Source organism: Mytilus edulis, chromosome 8, assembly GCF_963676685.1.
Source record: "Mytilus edulis chromosome 8, xbMytEdul2.2, whole genome shotgun sequence".
In the NCBI taxonomy this organism is placed as follows: domain Eukaryota; kingdom Metazoa; phylum Mollusca; class Bivalvia; order Mytilida; family Mytilidae; genus Mytilus; species Mytilus edulis.
The window spans coordinates 37,187,785-37,212,368 of record NC_092351.1 but is presented as its reverse complement, the minus strand read 5'-3'; the positions used below and the strand labels follow the sequence as shown (position 1 = coordinate 37,212,368).

At 32.9% G+C, this 24,584-nt stretch overlaps 1 protein-coding gene across 9 annotated transcripts in view; it reads left to right on the top strand.

Annotated features, from left to right (window-relative positions):
- Positions 1–24,584, top strand: part of LOC139486791 (E3 ubiquitin-protein ligase MYCBP2-like) — a 109,096-nt gene that overhangs the window by 51,240 nt on the left and 33,272 nt on the right. For all 9 annotated transcript variants that reach the window (XM_071271755.1, XM_071271759.1, XM_071271756.1 and 6 more), the window contains 22 exons: positions 272–506; positions 898–1,016; positions 1,271–1,358; positions 3,271–3,326; positions 3,898–4,070; positions 4,586–4,919; positions 5,385–5,556; positions 6,047–6,135; positions 6,477–6,593; positions 6,989–7,205; positions 7,642–7,766; positions 8,476–8,752; positions 9,232–9,297; positions 9,957–10,271; positions 12,978–13,088; positions 14,488–14,977; positions 15,212–15,358; positions 16,313–17,921; positions 18,315–18,522; positions 19,047–19,255; positions 21,399–21,572; positions 23,249–23,389. In XM_071271755.1, coding sequence (XP_071127856.1) covers positions 272–506; positions 898–1,016; positions 1,271–1,358; positions 3,271–3,326; positions 3,898–4,070; positions 4,586–4,919; positions 5,385–5,556; positions 6,047–6,135; positions 6,477–6,593; positions 6,989–7,205; positions 7,642–7,766; positions 8,476–8,752; positions 9,232–9,297; positions 9,957–10,271; positions 12,978–13,088; positions 14,488–14,977; positions 15,212–15,358; positions 16,313–17,921; positions 18,315–18,522; positions 19,047–19,255; positions 21,399–21,572; positions 23,249–23,389 — 5,472 coding nt within the window. The remainder of the gene's footprint in view (positions 1–271; positions 507–897; positions 1,017–1,270; positions 1,359–3,270; positions 3,327–3,897; positions 4,071–4,585; positions 4,920–5,384; positions 5,557–6,046; positions 6,136–6,476; positions 6,594–6,988; positions 7,206–7,641; positions 7,767–8,475; positions 8,753–9,231; positions 9,298–9,956; positions 10,272–12,977; positions 13,089–14,487; positions 14,978–15,211; positions 15,359–16,312; positions 17,922–18,314; positions 18,523–19,046; positions 19,256–21,398; positions 21,573–23,248; positions 23,390–24,584) is intronic.

Sequence of the window (24,584 nt, the reverse complement as noted above, 5' to 3'; positions counted from 1 at the left end):
GTAAATCTTAGTAATCTTTTACAAAAATCTTCTCCTCTGAAACAACTGGGCCAAGTTAATTATAGATAGAGATAATTGTAAGCAGCTAGAATATTCAGTAAATTAAGATGTACAAACACATCACCATCACCAAAACACAATTTTGTCATGAATCAATCTGCGTCCTTTGTTTAATATTCACATAGACCAAGGTGAGCGACACAGGCTCTTTAGAGCCTCTAGTTATTTATTTATTCGAGATAACAATAATAAATTATATAACTTTTTCAAGGTGACCTTTCCTGAACAAGTAAAATGGATGGCAGTGGAGTTTGATCCTGGGTGTGGAACAGCACAGACTGAGGATGTCTTACAGCTGTTGATTCCTACCAGGCTAGGTCCTGAGGAGGTTTCATCACCACCTGCTAATAGAAATGAAGAAACTAAAACCAATAGGAAATACTGTTCTGTATTTAAAAAGTTTTCTGGAGCTGACAATTGGCCTAAACAGGCACTTATTCTGCCAGGTATGATCTTTTGATTATTACCCTTACATTGAAATCAGATGTCTTAAAACCAAACATTTGAATGCCAAAGATTTATTTGCTTGTTGAGCTAGATGACCAAAGAGTCCTAAAAAGAATAGGCAAAAATAAACTAATTTCAGTGCTGCCTGAGAGAGTTGACACCTGAAAAATCTAAACCAGTAGAAATATGAATGTTCATGTGTTCGGCAATGACACTTTATTTTGGACAATGATAGTTATATCTTAGAATGAAAATAAATTTTAAGGTTATGGATCAAAGAATTTTATAACATTGCTGTTTTAATAGCAGTTTGCTGCATAAATATCAGAATTTTCAGGTTAAATACAAGCTTTTTGTGTTACTATATTCAAGAAAATGTGTATTTTTCAGGTAACAAAGTTGTGTTTTCACTAGAGACAGCATCAGACTATGTTAAAGATGAGAAAGCTTGTTTCTTTGGATTTAAATGTGTTGTTGTTGGTTATGAATGGAAAACAAGACCAGAAGAGGTAAGACACAGTAACCAGGAAGTAAAAACATTCAATCTTATACCATGACATTGTCCATGAAGTTTGTATCTTAGAAAAAATGTTTTTTTTAATGATTTTTGTTATAGTTTGAAAAAAAAAATAGTTAGCTGCTCATTTATGTACATCAATAGTAGTAGATTTATTTTGCTTCTTACAAATGTGTGCTAGTGACGGATCTTGGATTAAAGTACCATAGACTTGCTATTAAAGAAGACAATTTCTTATATTTTCAGATAATTGCTCAGTTGGAAAGAGAACTTTCTTATCTTGGTGGAATGTGTGCAGGATCTTTGATAAAAAAAGACATCTTGTTACCTCCAGGTAAATACATTGTAAAGGATAATTTGAATAAATGGTCATAGTTTTAATATAAAGAAACCTGAATCTGAAAATTTAAATACCATTTTATGTGGAATAAGTTTTTTTCAGATAATGTAGAACATATTCTGAAATTTCAAATATAACTCAGGATCTTATATTTAACACATGAATTTTACAAATCACTGTTATAAATTATTTGAATTGCATGAATATTTCCATTTCTTTATTTTGATGGCATTTGCATCCTGGCCATTTTTAGCTCACCTGGCCTAAAAGGCCATGTTTAACACTAACCTAAAAGGCCATGTGAGCTTTTCTCATCACTTGGCATCCGTCGTCGTCGTCGTCGTCGACGTCGTCGTCGTTAACAATTTTTCAAACATCTTCTCCTCTGAAACTACTGAATGGATTTGAATGAAACTTAGCATGATTGTTCCTTAGAGTATCCTGCACAAAGTGTGTGCTTCGATTTTTGATCCGTCAAAAAACATGGCCGCCGTTACTTAAAATAGAACATAGGGGTCAAATGCAGTTTTTGGCTTATATCTCAAAAACGAAAGCATTTAGAGCAAATCTGACGTGGGGTAAAAATGTTCATTAGGTCAAGATCTATCAGCCCTGAAATTTTCAGATGAATCAAACAAACCATTGTTGGGTTGCTGCCACTTAATTGGTAATTTTAAGGAAATTTTGCAGTTTTTGGTCATTATCTTGAATATTATTATAGATAAAGATAAACTGTAAACAGCAAAAATGATCAGCAAAGTAAGATCTACAAATAAGTCAATATGACCAAAATTGTCAATTGACCCTTAAGGGGTTATTGTCCTTTAATGACAATTTTTCACAATTTGTTCATCATATTTGCTAACTTTAAAAAATCTTCTCCTCTGAAACTGCTGAATGGGTTTGGATGAAACTTAGCATGATTGTTCCTTAGATTATCCTGCACAAAGTGTGTGCTTCGAATTTTGATCCGTCAAAAAACATGGCCGCCGTTACTTAAAATAGAACATAGGGGTCAAATGCAGTTTTTGGCTTATATCTCAAAAACGAAAGCATTTAGAGCAAATCTGAAATGGGTAAAAATGTTCATTAGGTCAAGATCTATCAGCCCTGAAATTTTCAGATGAATCAAACAAACCATTGTTGGGTTGCTGCCACTTAATTGGTAATTTTAAGGAAATTTTGCAGTTTTTGGTCATTATCTTGAATATTATTATAGATACAGATAAACTGTTAATAGCAAAAATGTTAAGCAAAGTAAGATCTACAAATAAGTCAATTTGACCAAAATTGTCAATTGACCTCTTAAGGAGTTATTGTCCTTTAAAGACTTTTTTTCACAATTTGTTCATCATGTTGACTTACTTTAAAAAATCTTCTCCTTTGAAACTGCTGTATCAATTTCAGCCAAACTTAGGCTAAATGAGTTTTAGAGTTTCAGAGTATCTAGTATAAATTTTATATTTCATTTCCTTGTATGTCAAGAAACATAGCTCCTATGGCTAAAATAGAACAGGAGAAAATGATTTTTTTTTTGCTTTTGAAGAAAATAGGACGATTCAAAGAACATTTAAATAAATTGAAAAGCCAAAATAATCATTGATGAGAGATTAAACCAAAAAAATTCAGGTGAGCGATTCAGGCTCTTGAGAGCCTCTTGTTGTTAATTTGTGATGAACTTCACAATTGAATTCAACTTGATTAATTTCCTACCATATTTGCTTGGATCATGCTTGGATCATTGCACATAGCATTTTCCCTTAAATCAATAGAGAAACAGATTCCAAATTTAAAGTTTTGAAAAATTGCCTACATAGAGTAAATAAATATCGTTATCGAGGGAGTGGTTTGATAGAATCTATATATATATAGTTTGATCTTTGTACAATTACTTGTCTATTCATAGTAACAGTTGAGGAGTTAGAAGAAGACATGGAATACATAGAAGAAGGTTCATTGATGGTATGTCTATCTGTTTGTCTGTTTTTTTTGTGTAATAAGTATTTTATTGCAACTGATATGGCTTGTCATGATGCATTACTTTGAAAACAAGTGTCTCTATTGGCCATAACCATAGGGAAAATGATAAAATGCCCTTTCTACTGGTACATCTATTTCAAGAATTTCTGTTCAATTAATCAATAATTAATCAGGGTGGAAATTATTAAGAAGATAAAATATGCCAATTGATCTAAGTAATTGATAATTTTAAGGAGTGAGGTTTATGAAGAGATTAAGCATTATTTTGTTTATTAAATGATAAGTTGTGTTCAGATAGACTTGAACTGCATTCTTTCTTAATAACTATAACTGTTCCTTGAGACAATGTTTATAGTTAGAAAAATGTAAAAGACGACAAACACAAACTAGAAAGTTCTGTAGATAAACAAAAAACAAATACTAAGTTTACGAAATCTTGAATCGAATTGAATACAATATAGACACAAAATGGGATGAGTAAACACATATATAAATAGCCGAAGTTGATTTTTCATGATTAAAGATGGATATGTCACTTTTTCTTCCCTTACAGGTATTCAATGAACATTCAAAGTTGTTAGGTAAAGGATTTGCCTTGTCACACCCACCATCAATCATGCAGGCACTAGAAGGCAATCTACCATTCTGTTGGCAGTCCAATGAAAGATCTTTCCTGAAGGATTTTATTGCCTGTAATCCAGGAACCAGTGGTGGGCGAATAGCCAGGTAAGTAATGAGCTGACTTTGTATTTAAACTATTCAGGAACCAGTTGTGCATGTACTGTCAGATAGACATTGTGTTTACTTTGAAGGTGTCTTACTACTAAACAGGTTAAAAGGGAATTTGCAATTTGACTTTTAAAAGCCAATGTTTTGAATTGAAGGTCATTAAAATAGAAAGTAAGCTTTGATATAGAGTGAAAAGGTTTCTAGGTTCAATCTAATAGTTATTTATATTTGAATAACTGGAATACACCTAGTACACAGATTTCTCTATAAGTAAAAGTTATAAGAAAATTGCATTTCAGTTAAACACCATCAAACTAAAGTTCTTCTTGATGTCATACATTTCTTGTTAGTACTTAGCCCACTCCAACGTGCTATTGTAAATCTTGCTGGTGTGTTAAAAATTAGTTTCTTGGTATTTAATCTTATATTTAAGTCATTCTCCTCAAAAAATAATCAGACTTATGACCATCTTAGCTATATAGGAAAATAACTGATAGTCATTTTTTTTCTAGATGGCTTCAACCAGACTCATATCTAGACCCAAGCCAATGTGAACTTGTATATAATAAGGAAGACCTACGATGTAGCTGGCCAGCTCTTCTCACAGTGAACACCAAAGACCAGTATGGAAATCTTGTGCAAGTCAGTAATCTAAAGGTTGAGGTCAAAGCTATACCTGTCGATCAAGGAATTATGGGAGATGACAGTAAAAAAATGAGACGCCTGAGTCGTCCTGACAACAGTAATATGACCTTTGGAGGTCACCCTCCTCCTTGTTTAGATGTGCCCTATGAACCTACAATTAAAGACAAAAAGGATATATTTCATGCTATCTGTATGATGAAGGTAAGATTATACATGTAGTATGTAAATAATGTAAATTCAGACATATTGATTTTTGGTGTTTTAACACCAATTTTAAGCACATCATTTAGGCTATTTTTTGGCCGTCAGTTTTTATAGGTGGAGGAAGCTGGAGTGCCCGGAGAAAACCTTCGATAGGAAAACTGACAATCCTAGTCAATTAAGATTGGAGTCAAGTGCACCTGCACGAGCGGGGTTGGAACTCACAACCTCAGTGTTGACTGGCTAGTGATTACAGTAGTAACTACTTAGACCACTCGGCCACAGAGGCCCTCAGACATATTGTGTGCATTCATTAAATGAGAAATAAAAAAATGGGAAATTTAGTATAACCTTGATATAAAGTGACAATCAGTTCTTTTTATATCACCTGCAGTTAAGAAGAAAGTAACTTTATTTTTCTTTATAATAATCATGCTTAGTTTTACTTCAAATGATTTTTTTCAGCCATATGAAAACTATTCCTTTGAAGAATTACGGGTGGCAGCCCCAGCTGTGCCACGTCCAAGTGAGAACATGTTAGTTAGAAGTAATAATGATGGGACATATTTAGTAAACTGGACTCCAGGAAGTGTTGGACTCTACAGTATACATGTCACCATTGATGGGTTTGATACGGGTAAGAAAGAGCATGATAGGCCCTCAGCCAATTTATTGCAAGACAATTACTCATATTTGGCAACTGTTGAAGTTGTGGACTTTTTAGTGAATTTTTGACTTTTTGTTAATTTTAAACATAGATATTTTGGATTTTTCTGTTAATCTTTTACAACAGACATGGTTAACATAGGGAAAATATTCGTCATATTCTAGCAAACTCTAAATAAATTACTTCACTTAAAAATTTATTTTTCAATATATTTTTCAAAATAGTCTTGTCAATACATCTAGTTTACTTTTTAGTGAAGCATTTTAGCTATTACCAATCAACGACTAACTTCTTAATGTATGAGGAAACTATTAGAGCCATAAAAACGTATTACAGGCAGAACTTGTAATAATTATTCTTTCTTCATTTATATTTTTTCTTGAATAAAAATGACAATGATGTTATGTACAGATATTTCAGAGGATGACATTTATAAACTTTTTTGTATTACTATTTCAAGGCGAGGTGTACAAAGTAGACGTAAAAGATCCACCACAGGGCATTACACCACCCAGTCAGACTGAGAAGAAACCACATCACACTAACAAAGTATGTATATAAGAGTAATGCATCAAAAGTAATTAATTTACTTTCAGTATTAATAAAAGAGAGATTTAAGGTATATGATGCTGTGACAGGTTTCCTATAACCTTTACAAAACAAAATCATTTTTGGTATTGCTCATTCTTGCAAACATTATCAAGATAGCTAATAATACATTAAAAGGATCACAGGAATTGCCAGAACTGTTGGACAGTACAACATACCACATTTGTTGAATTAGACATAGTATCCAAATGCATTTTAAATCCTCTTGTATTTTTGTGGTTACAGGTAATGATGGCTCACTGCACTCTCTCCTTTTATGATATAATATTCATTATTTTCAGTTGAGAAAGTTTGTACAGAAATATAGTTCTGGGTTGAGAGCTAGAACTAACCCATCACTGCAAAGTGAACAGATAGGAGTTATTCCCCCTGAAGGAATAATTGCATTTGTTGATGAGGTAAGTGATACGGACAAGTTTGGAATTTTTTGTGTCATGACATCATAGTAAATTGAATTCGTTTAAAGGACACAAGTGAAAATGATGTGACATGACATTCAAATCCGTATTTAGATATTTTACAAGACAGCTTAGAACCTATACACCAGTACAACAGCAGACACACATTAAATAATTGAAATAAATGTTTCTGATGTCTAACTTTTGAGTAAAAATGAAATGGATTATGTTTAAGGGTAAATGCTTGTGTATCAGTAGCATATGGAAAAACTTTAAGCATTGAATTTGAAAGACTCTGAACTTGTTTATCTTTGTAACTTTAACATTGTTAGTATTGTAAAAATTTAATAACTTAATTGGAAGGACTAAATTATTTATAATGTTAACTAATTTAGATCCACAATGATGATGGTGTATGGCTGAGACTTAGCCAGGAGTCTATCAGAGAGCACTGTACAAATGGTCACATTGAAGGCTGGGTTCTACAGTATAACCAACATCTCGGCAAAACTCTACTGGTACCAGTGGAGGAACCAAAGTCTATAGCAAAGGAAATGATCAAGGAAACTATCAGGAGAAATCTCAAAGCTGAGGCTACTAAACATAGAAGAGGTAAGTAAAAGATAACACAAAGGAGAAGGGAATGGGGGGGAGGGGGGGGTTATTGAACAAAAAGTTTCAAAGTTATAAAAAAAATAGTTCTTGAAGCTTTAGTTTCTACAACTGCCTAAATGGGACTGTATCATCAATTTAATAGTTGTTTTTGCTCCATGTCAGCAATAAGTTAGCAATGTTCTCCTGTCATTTTTTAAAAGGCTACACACAATCATTGTCATTTTATAGCAAAGGTAATTTTCACATTAAAAATAGCCTTATTGTTGAAATTATGGTTGTATTTGTTTATATGATATATGGATTTAGATACATCCTGTAAGTCAGTTTTATTGATTAAAGAACTTAGAAAACGGTCCATAAATAAATGCATTTATTAATCCAATCATTCAGTCAAACATGCAAGATTAAATCTTGTCTTAAATTTTTACTATAGGTCCTGGTGTTTATCAAGTTATAAAATGTGGCTCCTTTGGACACAACATTCGATGTGGAGCAGGACTGAAATCTACACCTGTTGGAATGTTTACATTAGAAGATAAAGTTTTAGCCATTGCAGATGTAAGTAGTAAACAGAAACTTTTGTTTTACAGAGAAATTTTTGTAATGGAAATTAAATGGCACCTGTTACAAAATTCTGAATTTCTCAGGGACTCGGGGACCTAGGATTTTATGATTCATAATTTTTTGGACAAAAAAAGTTGAATTACAATGACTAAAGTAAACCCTGTTGATATTGTAAGTCTCAGCAAAATTTATCCATTCAATATTCCTTCTTCACAATTTATAAATAATTAAATCTTGATCTTTATAATTCAAGGGAGATAACTTTTTTTTATGAATAATAATTTGAGACTGATGTTATCAGTTGCTGGTTAAAACAAAACTTGTCTGTTTTATTATACCCCCGCTTTAAAAAAGGCCGCTTTAAAAAAGAGGGGGGGGGGTTATACTGTTTTACCTCTGTTCGTCCGTCCCATGAATATTTTTCATCGCATTTTTCTCAGGAACTACAATACCAGGATTTCTGAAATTTGGTTTTAAGGTTTATATAAGTCAGCTATACCATATGATGTGTTTTCAGATTCATCACTCAACAACTTCCTGTTTACTGAACACTTGCATATTTTTACACTATTAATATTATCCACTTGCGGCAGGGGTATCATCAGTGAGCAGTAGCTCGCAGTTTCACTTGTTTTGAAAGTTATGAACAAGCAATTTTATTCTTCGACATAAATATATATGACCCTTGTGTTTTGTTTTGTAGAAAACTAATCAAGATGGTTATTGGATAAAACTTGATCCAGAGAGTGCTGAGAATTTCTGTCAGACAAAGAAAGGAGAGTTCTGGACCTTGGTTCAGGGCAAAGAAGGGATAGTCTATCTCCAGCATGAAAGTGATGTTAAAGAAGGCATCACTCCTGTAGAGAATGAACCCTTTTCCTTTAGTTCCCCTCCTAATGGGGCCACAGGAGGGTTTAATTTTGGAGCATCAACTCAGATTCCATCTGTTAACTCTGTATTTGGCTCTTTGTTAGGTCCAGGTATTTATTTTTTACATTTATTGTTTTTTAATCGCAAGGAAACAGTATTTCAGCAGCACCTCAAAAATATTCATTCTTTTTTAAGTGCCTGTTTGCCTTGAAATATGAACTGAATTTATATGACATATTTTTCATATGCTTTATTTCTATGTTCATCTGATTTGGATTTTGTACAATAATTGTTATTTTATTAAATAGATTTTTATAGATTTAATAACTTTTTTTCATGAACCTAAATCAAAGGCTGACATCAATTTAGGAAAATAAAAGCTAAAAAATTATACCATATTTTACACAAAAATCCTTTCAATACTTGACACTGTAATGTTGAGTTTGAGCTTGGAAATGAAGACAAAATGTTAAATTGAAAATAAGTTCATGCTATGCAGAAAAGATATGGAAACTATCAAGTCAATGTCATCCTAGGTATTATATTTACATTGATATAGATTTAAGTATTCTTTTTATTTTGTTTTTAGCACCATCTGGAGGATTTGGAAGAAGTGCCAGTCTACCAACAAATGTATTTTCCTTTGGATTCCAAGGTAAAATTTAGTAGGAAAGATTAGCTTTACATTATAAAATACAACACTTAGATACAAACAAGAGGGCTAGCATGTACGATAAAAGATGAAAAAAACTATGATTATTGTTAAAAAAATTACACACAAGCATGGTAATTATGGGGTAAAATAAATTACAAAATCTTTAGATATTTTCGCTTTCAAAACAGACAGCCCAAATTTTCTGAATTTTGTTTTGGTTGAGTTTGTATGATTGATGGAATTTTACTGCACAATGAGAGTTGAGTCAGTTGAATTTTACTGCACTATGAGAGTTGAGTCAGTTGAATTTTACTGCACAATGAGAGTTGAGTCAGTGGAATTTTACTGCACAATGAGAGTTGAGTCAGTTGAATTTTACTGCACAATGAGAGTTGAGTCAGTTGAATTGCTTAAGAAAGCCAGTAAAACTATGGGTCCTTGAATTGCTGTGCAATTATTGATGCAATTCTTGATCACCAAATCAAAATGCATTAATCAATAAAGAAAATAGCTTCACAAGCTAATTTGGCTTGAAATTATATATAAATCCAACCAAAATTGACAGAATCTTATTATATATTTGTCTGATCCATTATTCTTGTAAGTCTGTTAGCTAATAGAATTAAATGTAATATCACTATGTTTCTTTTCATCTATAGGAAGTACTCCATCCCCAGCCCCTACATTTGGACAGAGACCAATCAGTGAAGGGTATGCAGGAAGAGCCAGTTTCGACAGCTCCTTCCAATCATCAGACATGACGCATACCACATCACATCCTTCATTTGGATCAGAATCACCCTTCACCCCTAGCTCTGCTTCATTTGCCAAGATGGACACTTCAGTACGATCAAAGTCACCGATGTCAACGACAAGGTCACCTGTATCAGGGTCACCTAAATCATCCAGACGTGACCCAGGAATACCACCAGAGTTACAGGGCGTATCAGTGAAAGATTTAGTCAAGGCTTTAGGTTTGTATTATGTTTAGTTAGAAGGTTTTAACTTAAAGCTTGTAAGATAAGTCGTGCACATGTGTAAGAGCCTAATGTAAATGTATATGAGTGTAATGTAAATGTGTAAGAACCTAATGTAAATGTATATGAGTGTAATGTACATGTACTGTATATGAACATAATATACATGTATGCATATGTATATGAATAATATTATTGTATATAAATAATATTAATGTATATGAGCATAATTCAATTGTTTAAGAGCTAGAATTTAGTGAGGTTTGAATAATTTGTCCTTGACATTATGGAAGATTTTGAGATGACTATCTTTATGTTGACTTTTTGTAGATCAAAACAAAATTGATTATGCTCAAACGGATGGTAGAATATTTTGTTTACCTTTATTTTCATTTATATTTACGTTAACAAGGTCAACTGCATTTGGAATTCAAGATTTTTTGAGCAAATGCTACCTGAAGACTACTATTAAATTGAATAGCAATTTAACTTAATTTTTATATAGTACAATTTTACATAACAGGTCAGGGAAAGCATTTTCAGAATTATGAAATTTTCTCTTTTCTGGGACATCATGACCAACAAACAGCAGTTTAATTTATTACTTTGATTGAAATTTAACTTAAATGATTCAAAGACAAATTGAAATTAACAACCCCAGACAATGTTAACTGTTTAATCAAGGATTAAGGGATATCATAATGGCTTAGCATGGTGTTATATAATCTTAATAAAACTTTAGTATGTAGCTGCAAGGATATTATGAAACTAAGTCACCTAGTTGGTGAGTGGTTCTTGTGGAATGAGTCCTGTAATGTTGTCTGGTTACTTTATGCAGGATATTTTATAAGCACACATTTTGGCTTTAAAAACATGATTTGCTCTCCACACTCCACAGCATGATATTCATTCCGTGTAATTCGCTTTAATGTGCAGTGGTTCAACATTTAAATAATGTACAGCTTCAGTTTTGTGCCCAGGAACAAAATTGAACATGATATTTGAGTTTAGATTTTTACGTATCCAGTTCATTTTCAGTTGCAATTTTTTTTTTTGTATACCAGTCATGTTAAACTATGCTTTGTTTAAGTTAGCATGGTGCTTTGACCAATAATTAATGATTTTGCCTGTTTTTAATTTTTGTTTTGCTGCTCAGTGAAGTCGTGTTCACCTTCAAGTAAAAATTATAAGCAAGTGTCCACATGGTTTAGGCATGAAGAGTTAGATGTTATTAGGAGTACATCTATAAAAAGGCTGGCGGCCATTATAGGTAACAAGGCTGATAGTGCTTATTGATGTTGTCATGGTAACATAAATGTTGTTTTGTAGGATGTCATTTTATGGAGATTATTTAGTTGAATATTGTGTGTTGTAGCTTATATTTTTGTTAAACTATTTTTATTTTTATTGTTCTTTGTCCATAGCAGAGCACAAATAAAGTTTCACTTACTGATTTAGCTACCATAGCTAGTAGTGAATTTTCACCTAAATCTGCAAAAAAAGGCATAACCAAAGAAAGACAAAATAAGAATAAAAGATTGATCAATCACAGATTTTTAAATAATTGGATAATTGATGATGCAAGTCAATTTATTGACCTGCCAATTTCTCAGATTCATGATATATTTACTCCATGAAAAGAGTTAAGATCAAGGTACAAGTAAATGGGCTATGTCAGAGATTTTGGTGAAAATTCGCATACAACTTTGACTTGTTGAACTATAACTGATTATTCTAAAAAAAAATGGTGCATTTATCTCTTTTATTTTCTGATATATTACTGATTAAATTCTTTCAAAAAAGGCATGCATTTGTATAGAAAGCACATGGAATCTAAAATATGTTTTAAAAGCATATCAAATCTCCGATTTCAAATCTATAATTATTTTTTTTGAATAATGTTGTTGATACATACATTTCTGTTTTGATGATATGAAATAATCATATTGTCACCTACTTTAAAAGAATTAAAAGAGTAATGATTTAGAAAATATAAGAGATAAATGCTTTAATTTTTTGGATTTTCAGTAATAGTTCAATGGGCCAAAGTACCAAATTCTGTGACATAACCCGTTCACTGTACTCAACCTTAATCTGACTTGCAAGCTCATCATTATATGAGCTGAAAACATACATTCAGGGGAGTTAATAAAGTGTCACTTATTTAATTATTTAAAGCAACAGTAACTTTGATTTAAAACACTGTAGAGAAGTGGGCATGTTAAATTTGTTTTCTAGATTTTTATTCTCTTATTTCATGCTATTCAAACTTTTTGATTTCAATTTTAGTAATATATTCACAATATAGTATACATGTATATGTAATGGTTAATTTATAAGATCAGAAGAAATCTTTTAGGAATCTTTATACACTTTCTGGTTTTCTTTACCATTGGAATTTATTTAACTCGGTATTTATGTATCAGTTTCACTGTAAATTCCCCAAAAAGTGTGTTGGAATGGACAAAAATTAAAAAGATAGTTATTGATATTTCAGGAAATACTGCTAAAAGTAATGGTCAAAATTGAAAAAAAACGAAACATGTCCTGTTTTAATTTTCACCTTCATAAAAACACAACTAAAATATCAGAATTAACTGTATTAAACTTGATTTATGATGCTTTGTTAATAGATTTCATAGCCTAAGATTACTTTCTCAAATATAGAAATACAGATAAATATTTACCAATTTATCTTTCCAGGTGAGAGTAGAGCCAATGGAAATGGTCCAACACCAGTACCATCCCCTCCAGGGACCCCTAAAAAATCTGGATCAAGAAGTTCTAGTCCTCACTTAGCACCTGATGTGGCAGGTAATGAGCTTTTATTAGCTTGTCATTAATAATTATAGTTTATTTCCATTTATTTAATTTAAAAATGTGAGGTATTCAAAAAATTTGTTAAGCTGGTCAAGACTAAGTTAAAAGCATTTTGATTTAAAGTCATAAGAAATGAGTGACCGGTGAAAAATAAAGTTCTTACAATTCTTTAACCAATGCATACAAACATCATAAACTTAGTCTTCTGTGCATGAATTTATGTTTTTTTTTCATGTAAATTTCGTATAATCGTCAATTTTTTTTTCAATCGGTCAGTGTTATTGTGAAAATATGGCAGGTAATTAAAGTTCATGTTTTGAAGCCGAAGTTTATTAATTGTCACCTGTTTGTCAACAATTGACAAAAAATAAACAAAAAAGCATGGAAATTGAGCACGTGTTTAACATGTAAATTCAAATAATAGTTTATTTTAAGGACATCCATGCGTATTGCGATCACCGGATTTTTACGAGATGGGTCACACTGAGGTCACTTTGCATACAGAAAATGTTGGGGAAATAAAAATAAAATAAAGTAAACTTCTTCTAAATATGAGTAAATTAAAGAATTTTCTTCAGAAAAAAGTATATGTACATAAGTTTTATAATGAAAACTATCCATTGAGTTATAAAAAAACATATGCATTATTTTTTTTAATTTGAGGTTTCTTATGACTTTAAAAAATTAGCTGTATTCAATGTGGAAAATTTCACCTCTAAACTAAGTCAAATGCATCTTCATGTAGTCTTATTTTTAACGTAACAAGAAAAATGAAAAGAAATCATTATTGGAAATTGAGAATAGAAATGGGGAATGTTTCAAAGAAACAACAACCTGACCAAAGAGCAGAAAACAGCCAAAGGCCACAAATTGGTCTTCAACACAGCTAGAAAATCCAGCACCCGTATTACAATTAACCCTTTCCTCCATGGATTTTTTTCTCTCACATACTTGATTTGCATAGGATTTTTTCAATAAAAAAAAATCATCAGGTTTAAAGTTATAATGCATTGTGAAAAACGAATATTTCATCAATGAAATTCAAGTCAGATATTCTCATGAATATTCTTTTCATATTGGATACAAACTTTTTTAAGTCTGATGCAGACATTTTGTAATCAAAGCGTTTCAACTGAGGTACTGCACAGGCGTCAAAAGGCGTCATTATGAAGTAAAGGGGGTGGCGTCAAAAAGCGTCATTATGGAGGAATGGGTTAATTAACACTTCAGTTGTTCTGGAATAACTTTCATCAGGTACATTTCAGGCGTAAAAAATAAGAAAATTTTGCTCAAGGGTATTTCAATTTTGAGGGTCAAAGATGCATTAATATGGAGAGAAACCCATTGCTATTGTCATAAATTCATGAAAAATGTTTATATCTTCTTATTTCAGATTCTCCAAGAACAGGCTCACCTATTAGGAGCGTCAGTCCTAAACATTCAAAATCAGATTCCCCAAGAACAGGCTCCCCGATTAGGAGCCTCAGTCCCAGACTTTCTAAATCAGATTCTAAGACTGTGGTGTCTGAATCTTCATCACAAGCTTCACTGAAAGAGGAACTTTTTACAACACCCCCAAATAGTCCTATACCTATAAGAAAAAAGAATTTAAAGAAGGAACCATCGTTTGATCGTTTCTCCCAATCACCTCCTGGCTCTCCTCAAATGAAGGGGAGATTGTCAGATGCTGCAAGAGATGGCAGGTCATCTCCTCTGAGGGAGAGTCTACTGAGTACCAGCCATGGTTCAGTACCTGCTAGAAGAGACAGTTTTGGAAGTCCTCCGACACTCTCTGGGAGGAAGGATAGTATGGGAAGTCCTGTACCACAAAGAAGAGAAAGTTTTGGAAGTCCTAGGCACACTTCTCCTGTTAGAACCATAAGGTATGCTATTAAACTTTTTTGAAAACTACTGTGCAATTTCCTTTAAAAATAAAAAAGACTTGTTTCTTGCTGAATTGATTTATTTAGAATTAATACTTTTAATTTCAATATAATTATACAACATGAGTAACTTTTCAATCAAATTGTTTTATCCGATAACACATTATACATAGTTGTATCTGATTCAACTTGATTCATTACTTGTCTTTAAAATGTCTTTCTTCTTGATTTCAGTCCACAGAGAGGAAGTCCTAGGAGAGGGAGCAGTCCTTTGCTGTATCACAATTCCCCAAGGTCATCTCCTGTACTAGGGTCAGACCAGACTGCTGCTGATAAATACTTCAACATAGGAACTGGATCAGCTAAAGATGAATCACCAAGGTAGAATTTTTATCCACTTTTCTATATGATCAAAAAGATTAGTTCCATATTAACCATACATTCAGTATGATTTTGATTAAATTAGAACAGAGTATGATAATGATTTCAATATGGTTCTGAATAAATGGACAATGGATTTGAAATTTTCATTACCTTATTAAGCTGCTTGTTGACTTTCAAAATGAGGCTTTAGGATTTTTTTTAAGGGTAATGACATTCTTGTTATACTGTGGATTTATTATTATTCTTTTGAATCAGTTGGTGTGGATTTCATGGGTAAACCACAAATTTAAAGGATAAGGTACGATAAGGCCCGTTTTTGGCCCCCCTATTTTCTCATTTTCTTAATTTTGTTTTGGAAAGCTACTTATCACATTAAAATATTCCCTTAGGTTTGAAGTTTGTTTGGATGAACTTCAAAACCATTAATTTTAGAAAGTGGGTGAGGTAAGGGGGGTAAAAGGGCATCAAAAATGTTGAAAGAAGGAAAAATAACGATTTTTGGCTATTGTTTCTTAAAATTCAATAGCGTGCGCCTACGTGACCTGGGAAAAATTATGGTGATTTAGACAGCAAAAACAGTTCTCATGACATTGGAATAAAAAAATCCTGGGTCACGTTGGCGCAGGCACTAAAAAATTTATATTTGTTGTAAAATCACCCACAAAATGAATTATAATTACAATATTTGAATAAAAACAGAAAGTTACCCCCCCTCACCTCACCCACTTGCGAATTTGAAAAATGAGAAAAAGGGGGGCCAAAAACAGGCCTTATCGTACCTTGTCCTTTTGAAGGAAGTACACATTTTCTTTTGGTTTGTATGTAGGCTTTGACAAACCACAAAATTCAAAATCAACAAAAATACCATTTTCCTCAATCAACAAAATATAAATGAATCCAAATTGAATACAGAAATAATCAAAAGTTATTTATACCATGATATATTTTTAGGATGTCTCCTAAACCAGGGCGAAAAGATAGAAGACAACTACGGTCAAAACGTCCAAATTCACCTTCTATCCAAGATGTAGCTCCTGTAGCCAGAAATAGATCTTCCTCCACTTCAACCATCCTTGAAAAACCTAAAGAGCCAGTGAAAGAGGCCTTATCCCCATCTGTAGCAGAATGTTTGAGAGCTGTATTTGCTGCCTTCCTTTGGCATGAAGGTATTGTCCATGACGCTATGGCGTGTGCCTCGTTCTTGAAATTTCATCCTGATTTGAAGAAAGAAATGTCAAAATTTGCCACTAAGAAAAAACAGGAGAAAAATATTCGAGTCAGGCATGCTACTGATTCAAGCAAAGATCTTAATAAAACAAGAGAAAATATTAATATCAATGAGGCAAGAGTTCGTTTTAATTTAGAACCCCAGTTTTTAAGGAGTGATTCTGAGAAGTCAGATAAGTCAGACAAATCAGACAAAAGTGACAAGGCTGACTCACCTGTGTTGGCCAAAGAATTGAAATATAACAAGAAACCAGTAGAAAGACATAAGTCTGAAGGAAGTGTCAGCCATTTTGGACAAGATGACCTTGACAAGGACAAGGATAAATCATCAGCCCTTCCCCTTACTCTACAACATTTGGTGTATTTCTGGGAAGAATTGTCATGTGGAATATTACGAGTAATTTTACAAGATTTGGTCTACCCAAGTGCTGCTGTGACATTGAAAGCTAAGAAAGGAGAAAAGAAAGACAAAGAGAAGGAGAAGGAAAAGAAAAATAAGAAAAAGAAAGAGCACAAACAAGTAATGAGAGGAAATGCTATTGGAGAAGCAATGGTTGGAATCTTTGGTGGTGGAGGAGGAGGCGGAGCTGCATATAAAGGCGACACCTGGTGTGAATTATGTGGTGGGACTTTCCCACATCCTGTGACATACCATATGCGACAGGCCCACCCTGGATGTGGCCGACATGCAGGAGGCAAGGGATACAACAGTAGTGGAAACTTCTGTGGTGGATGGGCTGGAAACTGTGGGGAAGGGGGTTATGGAGGAAGTGGATGGTATTTGATATGTGAAACATGTAGAGACAAATATCTGAAGGATAAAAAACAACAACAGAAAGAAAAGGACAAAGCTAAGAAATTAAAGAAGAAAAATGCACAGTCTAGAGCTCAAGCAATTCTGAGTCCTCAGGATCCACATGTGGTATTGAAAGCTAATGCCATGTTTTTATTAGATTTAGCTAGTGCATCAGGTTTCACATTACCAGTCCAGTCACATAAAAAACATAATAACCAACACAACTCTGATTTACTGCTTCCTAGTGTGAATGAAGAGTATGGACAAGAACTAAATCCATTTCCACCTGTTCCCTTCACATTTCTTGTACGACAAGGGGCACAGAACTCTGACTCGGCTTTTGCTGATGATTTCTACATTGATGCTGACGAGAGAGTATTTGTAAGATCTGGTTCTATGAGTATAGCAACTAAAAATGTGTCATTCACCAGACCTAGACTACCTACAGAACCTAGACACAGCCCATTAGCTAGGTCAGGGTCACTGGGACAGGATATGAGACCAGCTCTGTCACATATATCACCACTTAGTCCTAAGGTATAGTTGTTGTGTATCTTCTATTGTATATTTTTTTCTGAAAGCTTTTTTTTGAGGCAATAATACTTCAAATCTAAAACAAAATTAATATACCTGTATGTTTTTTATTTACATTTGAATGGCTGTACTGATACTTTCTTTTAAAAGAAAATCCTTATGAAAAATCTTCATAAATGTACTGCTAATGAATTATTGCTTTGAATACTCTAAAATTGCCACTAGCTTTTCTGTCTGCAGTGATTTAATGAGACCTCTTGATACTTGATAAAAGAAAAGGAATACAACATGGAATTTTAGATAGTGTAAACTAAGTCTGAAAGAAAATTTTAATACACCAAATCATTATACAACTGTTACAACAAAGTTGCATTAATAACTTTATTTTTTTAAAAGGACTTTAATATAGAAAACAACAGCAATGCTTCTGACAACAAACTGACCCCCAGAAGTGCTGGTACCAGTCCAGAATCAGAACAAGATCAAGCTCCTAAGAAAACAGCCTTCCAAAGAAGTATATCAGAATATGTATCTGATAATGATGATAATAATGATAGAAATAAGTTTTCTGGTAGACGAAGGAATAATAGTGGAGGTGTCACAGGTATTGTAATACACAATCATTTTTTCTTCTTTAAATATTTGGGAAAGTAATAAAAAATGGAACCAGTAGGCCATCTGCCTGTCAAAACTGTTTTGCATTTGAATGCTTTGGAAAATTGTACTGGGATCAGGAAATAGAGGCTAAGTTCAATTTCACATGAAACTTTCTAGCATCAATAGTAGAACTCTTAAATTTTATCCCTGAAACCTACTCCTCAAAAACATCTGTAATTGAAACATTTCATGTGATAATATTGCACAATTTGTTGAACATATGTTGAATATTTATAATTTTAATGAATTAATGGATTGGTGTGCCAAAGAGAATAAAACTGATATCATCAGGGCAAATAAATTATTGCTGGGGTATTTAATTCAGTTTAATAAAATGTAATTATATTTTTCTACAACAATTTAAAAGAGAGATTCTACAACATGTACATAAAGATGCAAAGCTTAGTTGCTGCTTGTACATAGCGTGAAAGTTTTAGGTTTATTATTCAACACACTTTTCTATTTTTGTAGATGGTGGGATGTCCCTGTTAAAGCACCCCTCAGCTGCCATGTCTGCACTTATAAAATCTGTAGACAAGGGCGGTTCAGAAAATGATGGTGACAGAACATTACAGAGACCTGTGATGTCCTTCATAGTCCAGAGACATGACCTTGATGGGTTACAACTCGCCATGAGACAAGCACTTAGGAAGGCAGCTTGTAGAGTATTTGGCATGCAGGTAAGGAACTATAAGTACTGTAGAACAAAAATATGAAAATTGATTGAAAAATAACCAAATAATTTAAAGAAAAATAGATGTAACTAATACCTACACTGAAACCGTTCGTGTAAAGTATTCTTTTTCATGTCCCACTTAGGAGCATTATGTTTTTAGCTCACCTGGCCTAAAAGGCCAAGTGAGCTTTTCTCATCACTTGGCGTCGTAGTCCGTCGTCCGTCGTCTGTCGTCGTCGTTAACTTTTACAAAAATCTTCTCCTCTGAAACTACTGGGCCAAATTAAACTAAACTTGGCAACAATCATCATTGGGGTATCTAGTTTAAAAAATATGTCTGGTGACCCGGCCAACCTTCCAAAATGGCCGCCATGGCTAAAAATAGAACATAGGGGTAAAATGCAGTTTTTGGCTTATAACTCAAAAACCAAAGCATTTAGAGCAAATCTGAATGTGTAGAATTGTTAAACAGGTGAAGATCTATCTGCTCTGAAATTTTCAGATGAATCGGATAACCCATTGTTGGGTTGCTGCCCCTGAATTAGTAATTTTAAGGAAATTTTGCTGTTTTTGGTTATTATCTTGAATATTATTATAGGTAGAGAGAAACAGTAAACAGCAATAATGTTCAGCAAAGTAAGATTTACAAATAAGTCAACATGACTGAAATGGTCAGTTGACCCCTTTAGGAGTTATTGCCCTTTATAGTAAATTTTTAACCATTTTTCGTAAATCTTACTAATCTTTTACAAAAATCTTCTCCTCTGAAACTACTTGGCCACAATCATCTTTTGGGTTAGTAGTTTGAAAAATGTGTCCGGTGACCCGGCCATTGCTAAAAATAGAACATGGGGTAAAATGCAGTTTTTGGCTTATAACTCAAAACCCAAAGCATTTAGAGCAAATCTGACATGGGGTAAAATTGTTTATCAGGTCAACATTTATCTGCTCTGAAATTTTTAGATGAATCGGACAACCCGTTGTTGGGTTGCTGACCCTGAATTGTTAGTTTTAAGGAAATTTTGCTGTTTTTGGTCATTATCTTGAATATTATTATTGATAGAGATAAACTGTAAACAACAATAATGTTCAGCAAAGTAAGATTTACAAATAAGTCAACATGACTGAAATGGTCAATTGACCCCCTTAGGAGTTATTGTTCTTTATAGTCAATTTTTAACAATTTTCATAAAATTTGTAAATTTTTACTAACATTTTCCACTGAAACTAATGGGCCAAGTTCATTATAGATAGAGATAATTTTAAGCAGCAAGAATGTTCAGTAAAGTAAGATGTACAAACACATCACCATCACCAAAACACAATTTTGTCATGAATCCATCTGCTTCCTTTAATATTCACATAGACCAAGGTGAGCGACACAGGCTCTTTAGAGCCTCTAGTTTGGTCTGTGCATTTGTTTGTACGTCTGTCTGTCTGTTAATTTTTTTGTCCATCTGTTGCTTTTCAGGTTAAAGTTTTTGGTTATATATATATATATTTTATTCTGAAGAACCTATGTTGATACAATGGTATACAGAAATACATAGACATACATAATAATACTATAAAACATGGTGAGGTTACAGCAAGTAGAGAAGAAAAGAATGCATAGGTTTGGAGGATTCCATTTTATCAGAGAGAATCCATTTTTGTATTAATGATTCTAATGGTCAAGGTAGTTTTTGATGAAGTTGAAGTCCAATCAACTTGAAACTTACTACACATGTTCCTTATGATATGATCTTTCTAATGTTAATGCCAAATTATAGTTTCTACCCCAATTTAACAGTTTACTGAACATATGAAATGATTGTGCATGTGGTGCATCCATGTACCATTGACACATTCTTGCTCTTTATTATTTATAACACAAAAATGTATCATATAAAAGATCACATGAATAAAGTTTCATGTAAACAGTTTAGGAGGAAAATTTAAAACTAAAATTGTGAAGGATTTAAATCTTATTACTATTTGTATTAAATCAAATTGTTATGAATATAAGTTTTAGAGAAATAAAACCATGCTTCCTCTAGTGTTAAAGAGCCTTGAATAAAGTGTAGGAATGCAAAAGTCTGTGATATCAGGTCAAACAAAATTAGTTTCTTAGAGCTTTTTCTATTATATCACTTACACTATTACAGGCATTGAACTGGTTACTGAGAAGTGTGACACAGATTGTTTGTTTACATGATTTGATGTGGTTTTTCGTGGCCTCACTTACACCTCCCTCTGAGGAAGAAGAGGAAGAGGAAGAAGAACCGGAGAAAGGGAAAGAGAAAGAAAAAAAGAAGAAAGAACCCAAGAAAGATCAAGAGGTAAGTGTTGTTGGTTTACTATAAAGAAAGAATTATGATATATAACATCATTTTGATTGCAAATAGAATCGTACTATGGATTCATTTATTATACGCCCGGGACGGGACGTATTATGGTATACCGTTGTCCGTCCGTCCGTCCGTCCGTCCGTCTGTCCGTCCGTCCGTCCGTCGTCCACACTTCGGACAATAACTCAAAAACACCTTCATCAATTTCCATGAAACTTAAGTGAATTGTTTATATCTATTGACGTAAGCTCCCTTTCGGTTTTTTTTAATTTCAGATTTTAAGTTTTTGATTTATGGGGCTTTATTCATAAAAAAAGGGGGAATTTTCAACACTTCGGACAATAACTCAAAAAGGCTTTCACCAATGTCCATGAAACTTTGGTGAATTGTTTATATCTATTGATGTAAGCTCCCTTTCGTTTTTTTTTAATTTCAGATTTTAAGTTTTGGATTTATGGGGCTTTATTCATAAAAAAGGGGGGATTTTCAACACTTCGGACAATAACTCAAAAAGGCTTTCACCAATGTCCATGAAACTTTGGTGAATTGTTTATATCTATTGATGTAAGCTCCCTTTCGTTTTTTTTTAATTTCAGATTTTAAGTTTTGGATTTATGGGGCTTTATACATAAATAAAGGGGGATTTTTAACACTTCGGACAATTACTCAAAAAGGCTTTCACCAATGTCCATGAAACTTTGGTGAATTGTTTATATCTATTGATGTAAGCTCCCTTTCAATTTTTATAAATTTCAGATTTTAAGTTTTGGATTTATGGGGCTTTATTCATAAAAAAAAGGGTGATTTTTAACACTTCGGACAATAACTCAAAAATGCTTTCACTAATGTCCATGAAACTTTGGTGAATTGTTTATATCTATTAATGTAAGCTCCCTTTCAATTTTTATAAATTTCAGATTTTACATTTCTGTGTTATGAATTTTTATGCTTAAAAAAGGGGGGATTTTTCCAATTTTGGGACTATAACTAACACTTTCACAAAATTTTATGTATGGATGAAAAATTAAGAAAACAAACTTAGTTAAATTTGAGGTAGCCTTAATAGTGCCAATTTTTTTGTGCATTTTATTGTATTTGACAGGGCTCACACTATTTCTAGTTGATCATATAAATTCATTTAAAGCATAAAAGACAAGTTAAAAGAGCAACGGGCGTATCATGCGCCTAAGCGCAGCCCTTTATTTTTCATGGGTACCATTTTTCATGGGTACCAATTTTCATGGGTTAAGGAAATATTTGATTTAGTGGGTTTTCAAAAGTCTGCATATAATCATGCAGCAAATTTATAATCCATTAAACATTTAAATTTGTGGTTTCCATGTACCCACGAAATCCACGAAAATTAATATCCAAGAATAATAATGAATCCACAGTATATTGAATATAATTATATCTATTGTTAGCTGAATATATATCTTCAGCAAACAATAGCCAAATAGATATCTAAATTCTTAGAACAAATATTTTATTTTGATTTCTTCTCTTCTGTCAGCTTCACTTTACTATGATATGCAACTCTAATTTATAATATATTTTTTTTCTTCATGTGACTTTTTATGATACAAACTTCATTTGCAAATTTTGATTATTTGAGAATGATTGCCCATTATTTAATTGATGTAAACATTTCATTTTGAATATTCCAGGACGCACCAGTATGTGAACATCCATTACAAGATGTTACTGTAGCAGGCCAAGCAGTTGAACCATTGTTGGAAGTGTTCCATACATTACTGCAGACGACTGCTGATGTCATGATGCAGTTACCATGGGGATCACCTATACAGGTATGTTTTAAATGTATGCTTTCTTGTGTGTAATATTTGGAAAAGAAGTGTTCCATATAGCATCTCTTTTATTGTTATAAAATAAACTAGTATATCAATTTGTTTGTGTACATATATATTGTATTTAAACTGTTGAGGGTCTTATAATTAAAATGTTAGCAAACAACCTCAGAAGCACAGATTTGATTATTTGAAAAAAATGTTAATCTGCACAAATTAAATGACTTATTGCATTTCTTCAAAGAAATAAGATTTAATATAGTTTTTAGCAGCTGATTATAATTATCCAGGGAATAAAATGCAGCTTTTTTAGCTCACCTGGCCCGAAGGGCCAAGTGAGCTATTCCCATCACTTTGCGTCCGGCGTCCGTCGTCGTTAACTTTTACAAAAATCTTCTCCTCTGAAACTACTGGGCCAAATCAAACCAAACTTGGCCACAATCATTATTGGGGTATCTAGTTTAAAAAATGTGTGGCGTGACCCGGTCAACCAACCAAGATGGCCGCCACGGCTAAAAATAGAACATAGGGGTAAAATGCAGTTTTTGGCTTATAACTCAAAAACCAAAGCATTTAGAGCAAATCTGACATGGGGTAAAAATGTTTATCAGGTCAAGATCTATCTGCCCTGAAATTTTCAGATGAATCGGTCAATCGGTTGTTGGGTTGCTGCCCCTGAATTGGTAATTTTGAGGAAATTTTGCTGTTTTTTGTTATTATCTTGAATATTATTATAGATAGAGATAAACTGTAAACAGCAATAATGTTCAGCAAAGTAAGATCTACAAATAAGTCAACATGACCAAAATGGTCAGTTGACCGGTTTAGGAGTTATTGCCCTTTATAGTCAATTTTTAACCATTTTTCGTAAATTAAAGTAATCTTTTACAAAAATCTTCTCCTCTGAAACTACTGGGCCAAATTAATTCAAACTTGGCCACAATCATCTTTGGGGTATCTAGTTTAAAAAATGTGTGGCGTGACCTGGTCAACCAACCAAGATGGCCACCACTGCTAAAAATAGAACATAGGGGTAAAATGCAGTTTTTGGCTTATAACTCAAAAAACAAAGCATTTTGAGGAAATCTGACATGGGATAAAAATGTTTATCAGGTCAAGATCTATCTTCTCTGAAATTTTCAGATGAATCGGTCAATGGGTTGTTGGGTTGCTGCCCCTGAATTGGTAATTTTGA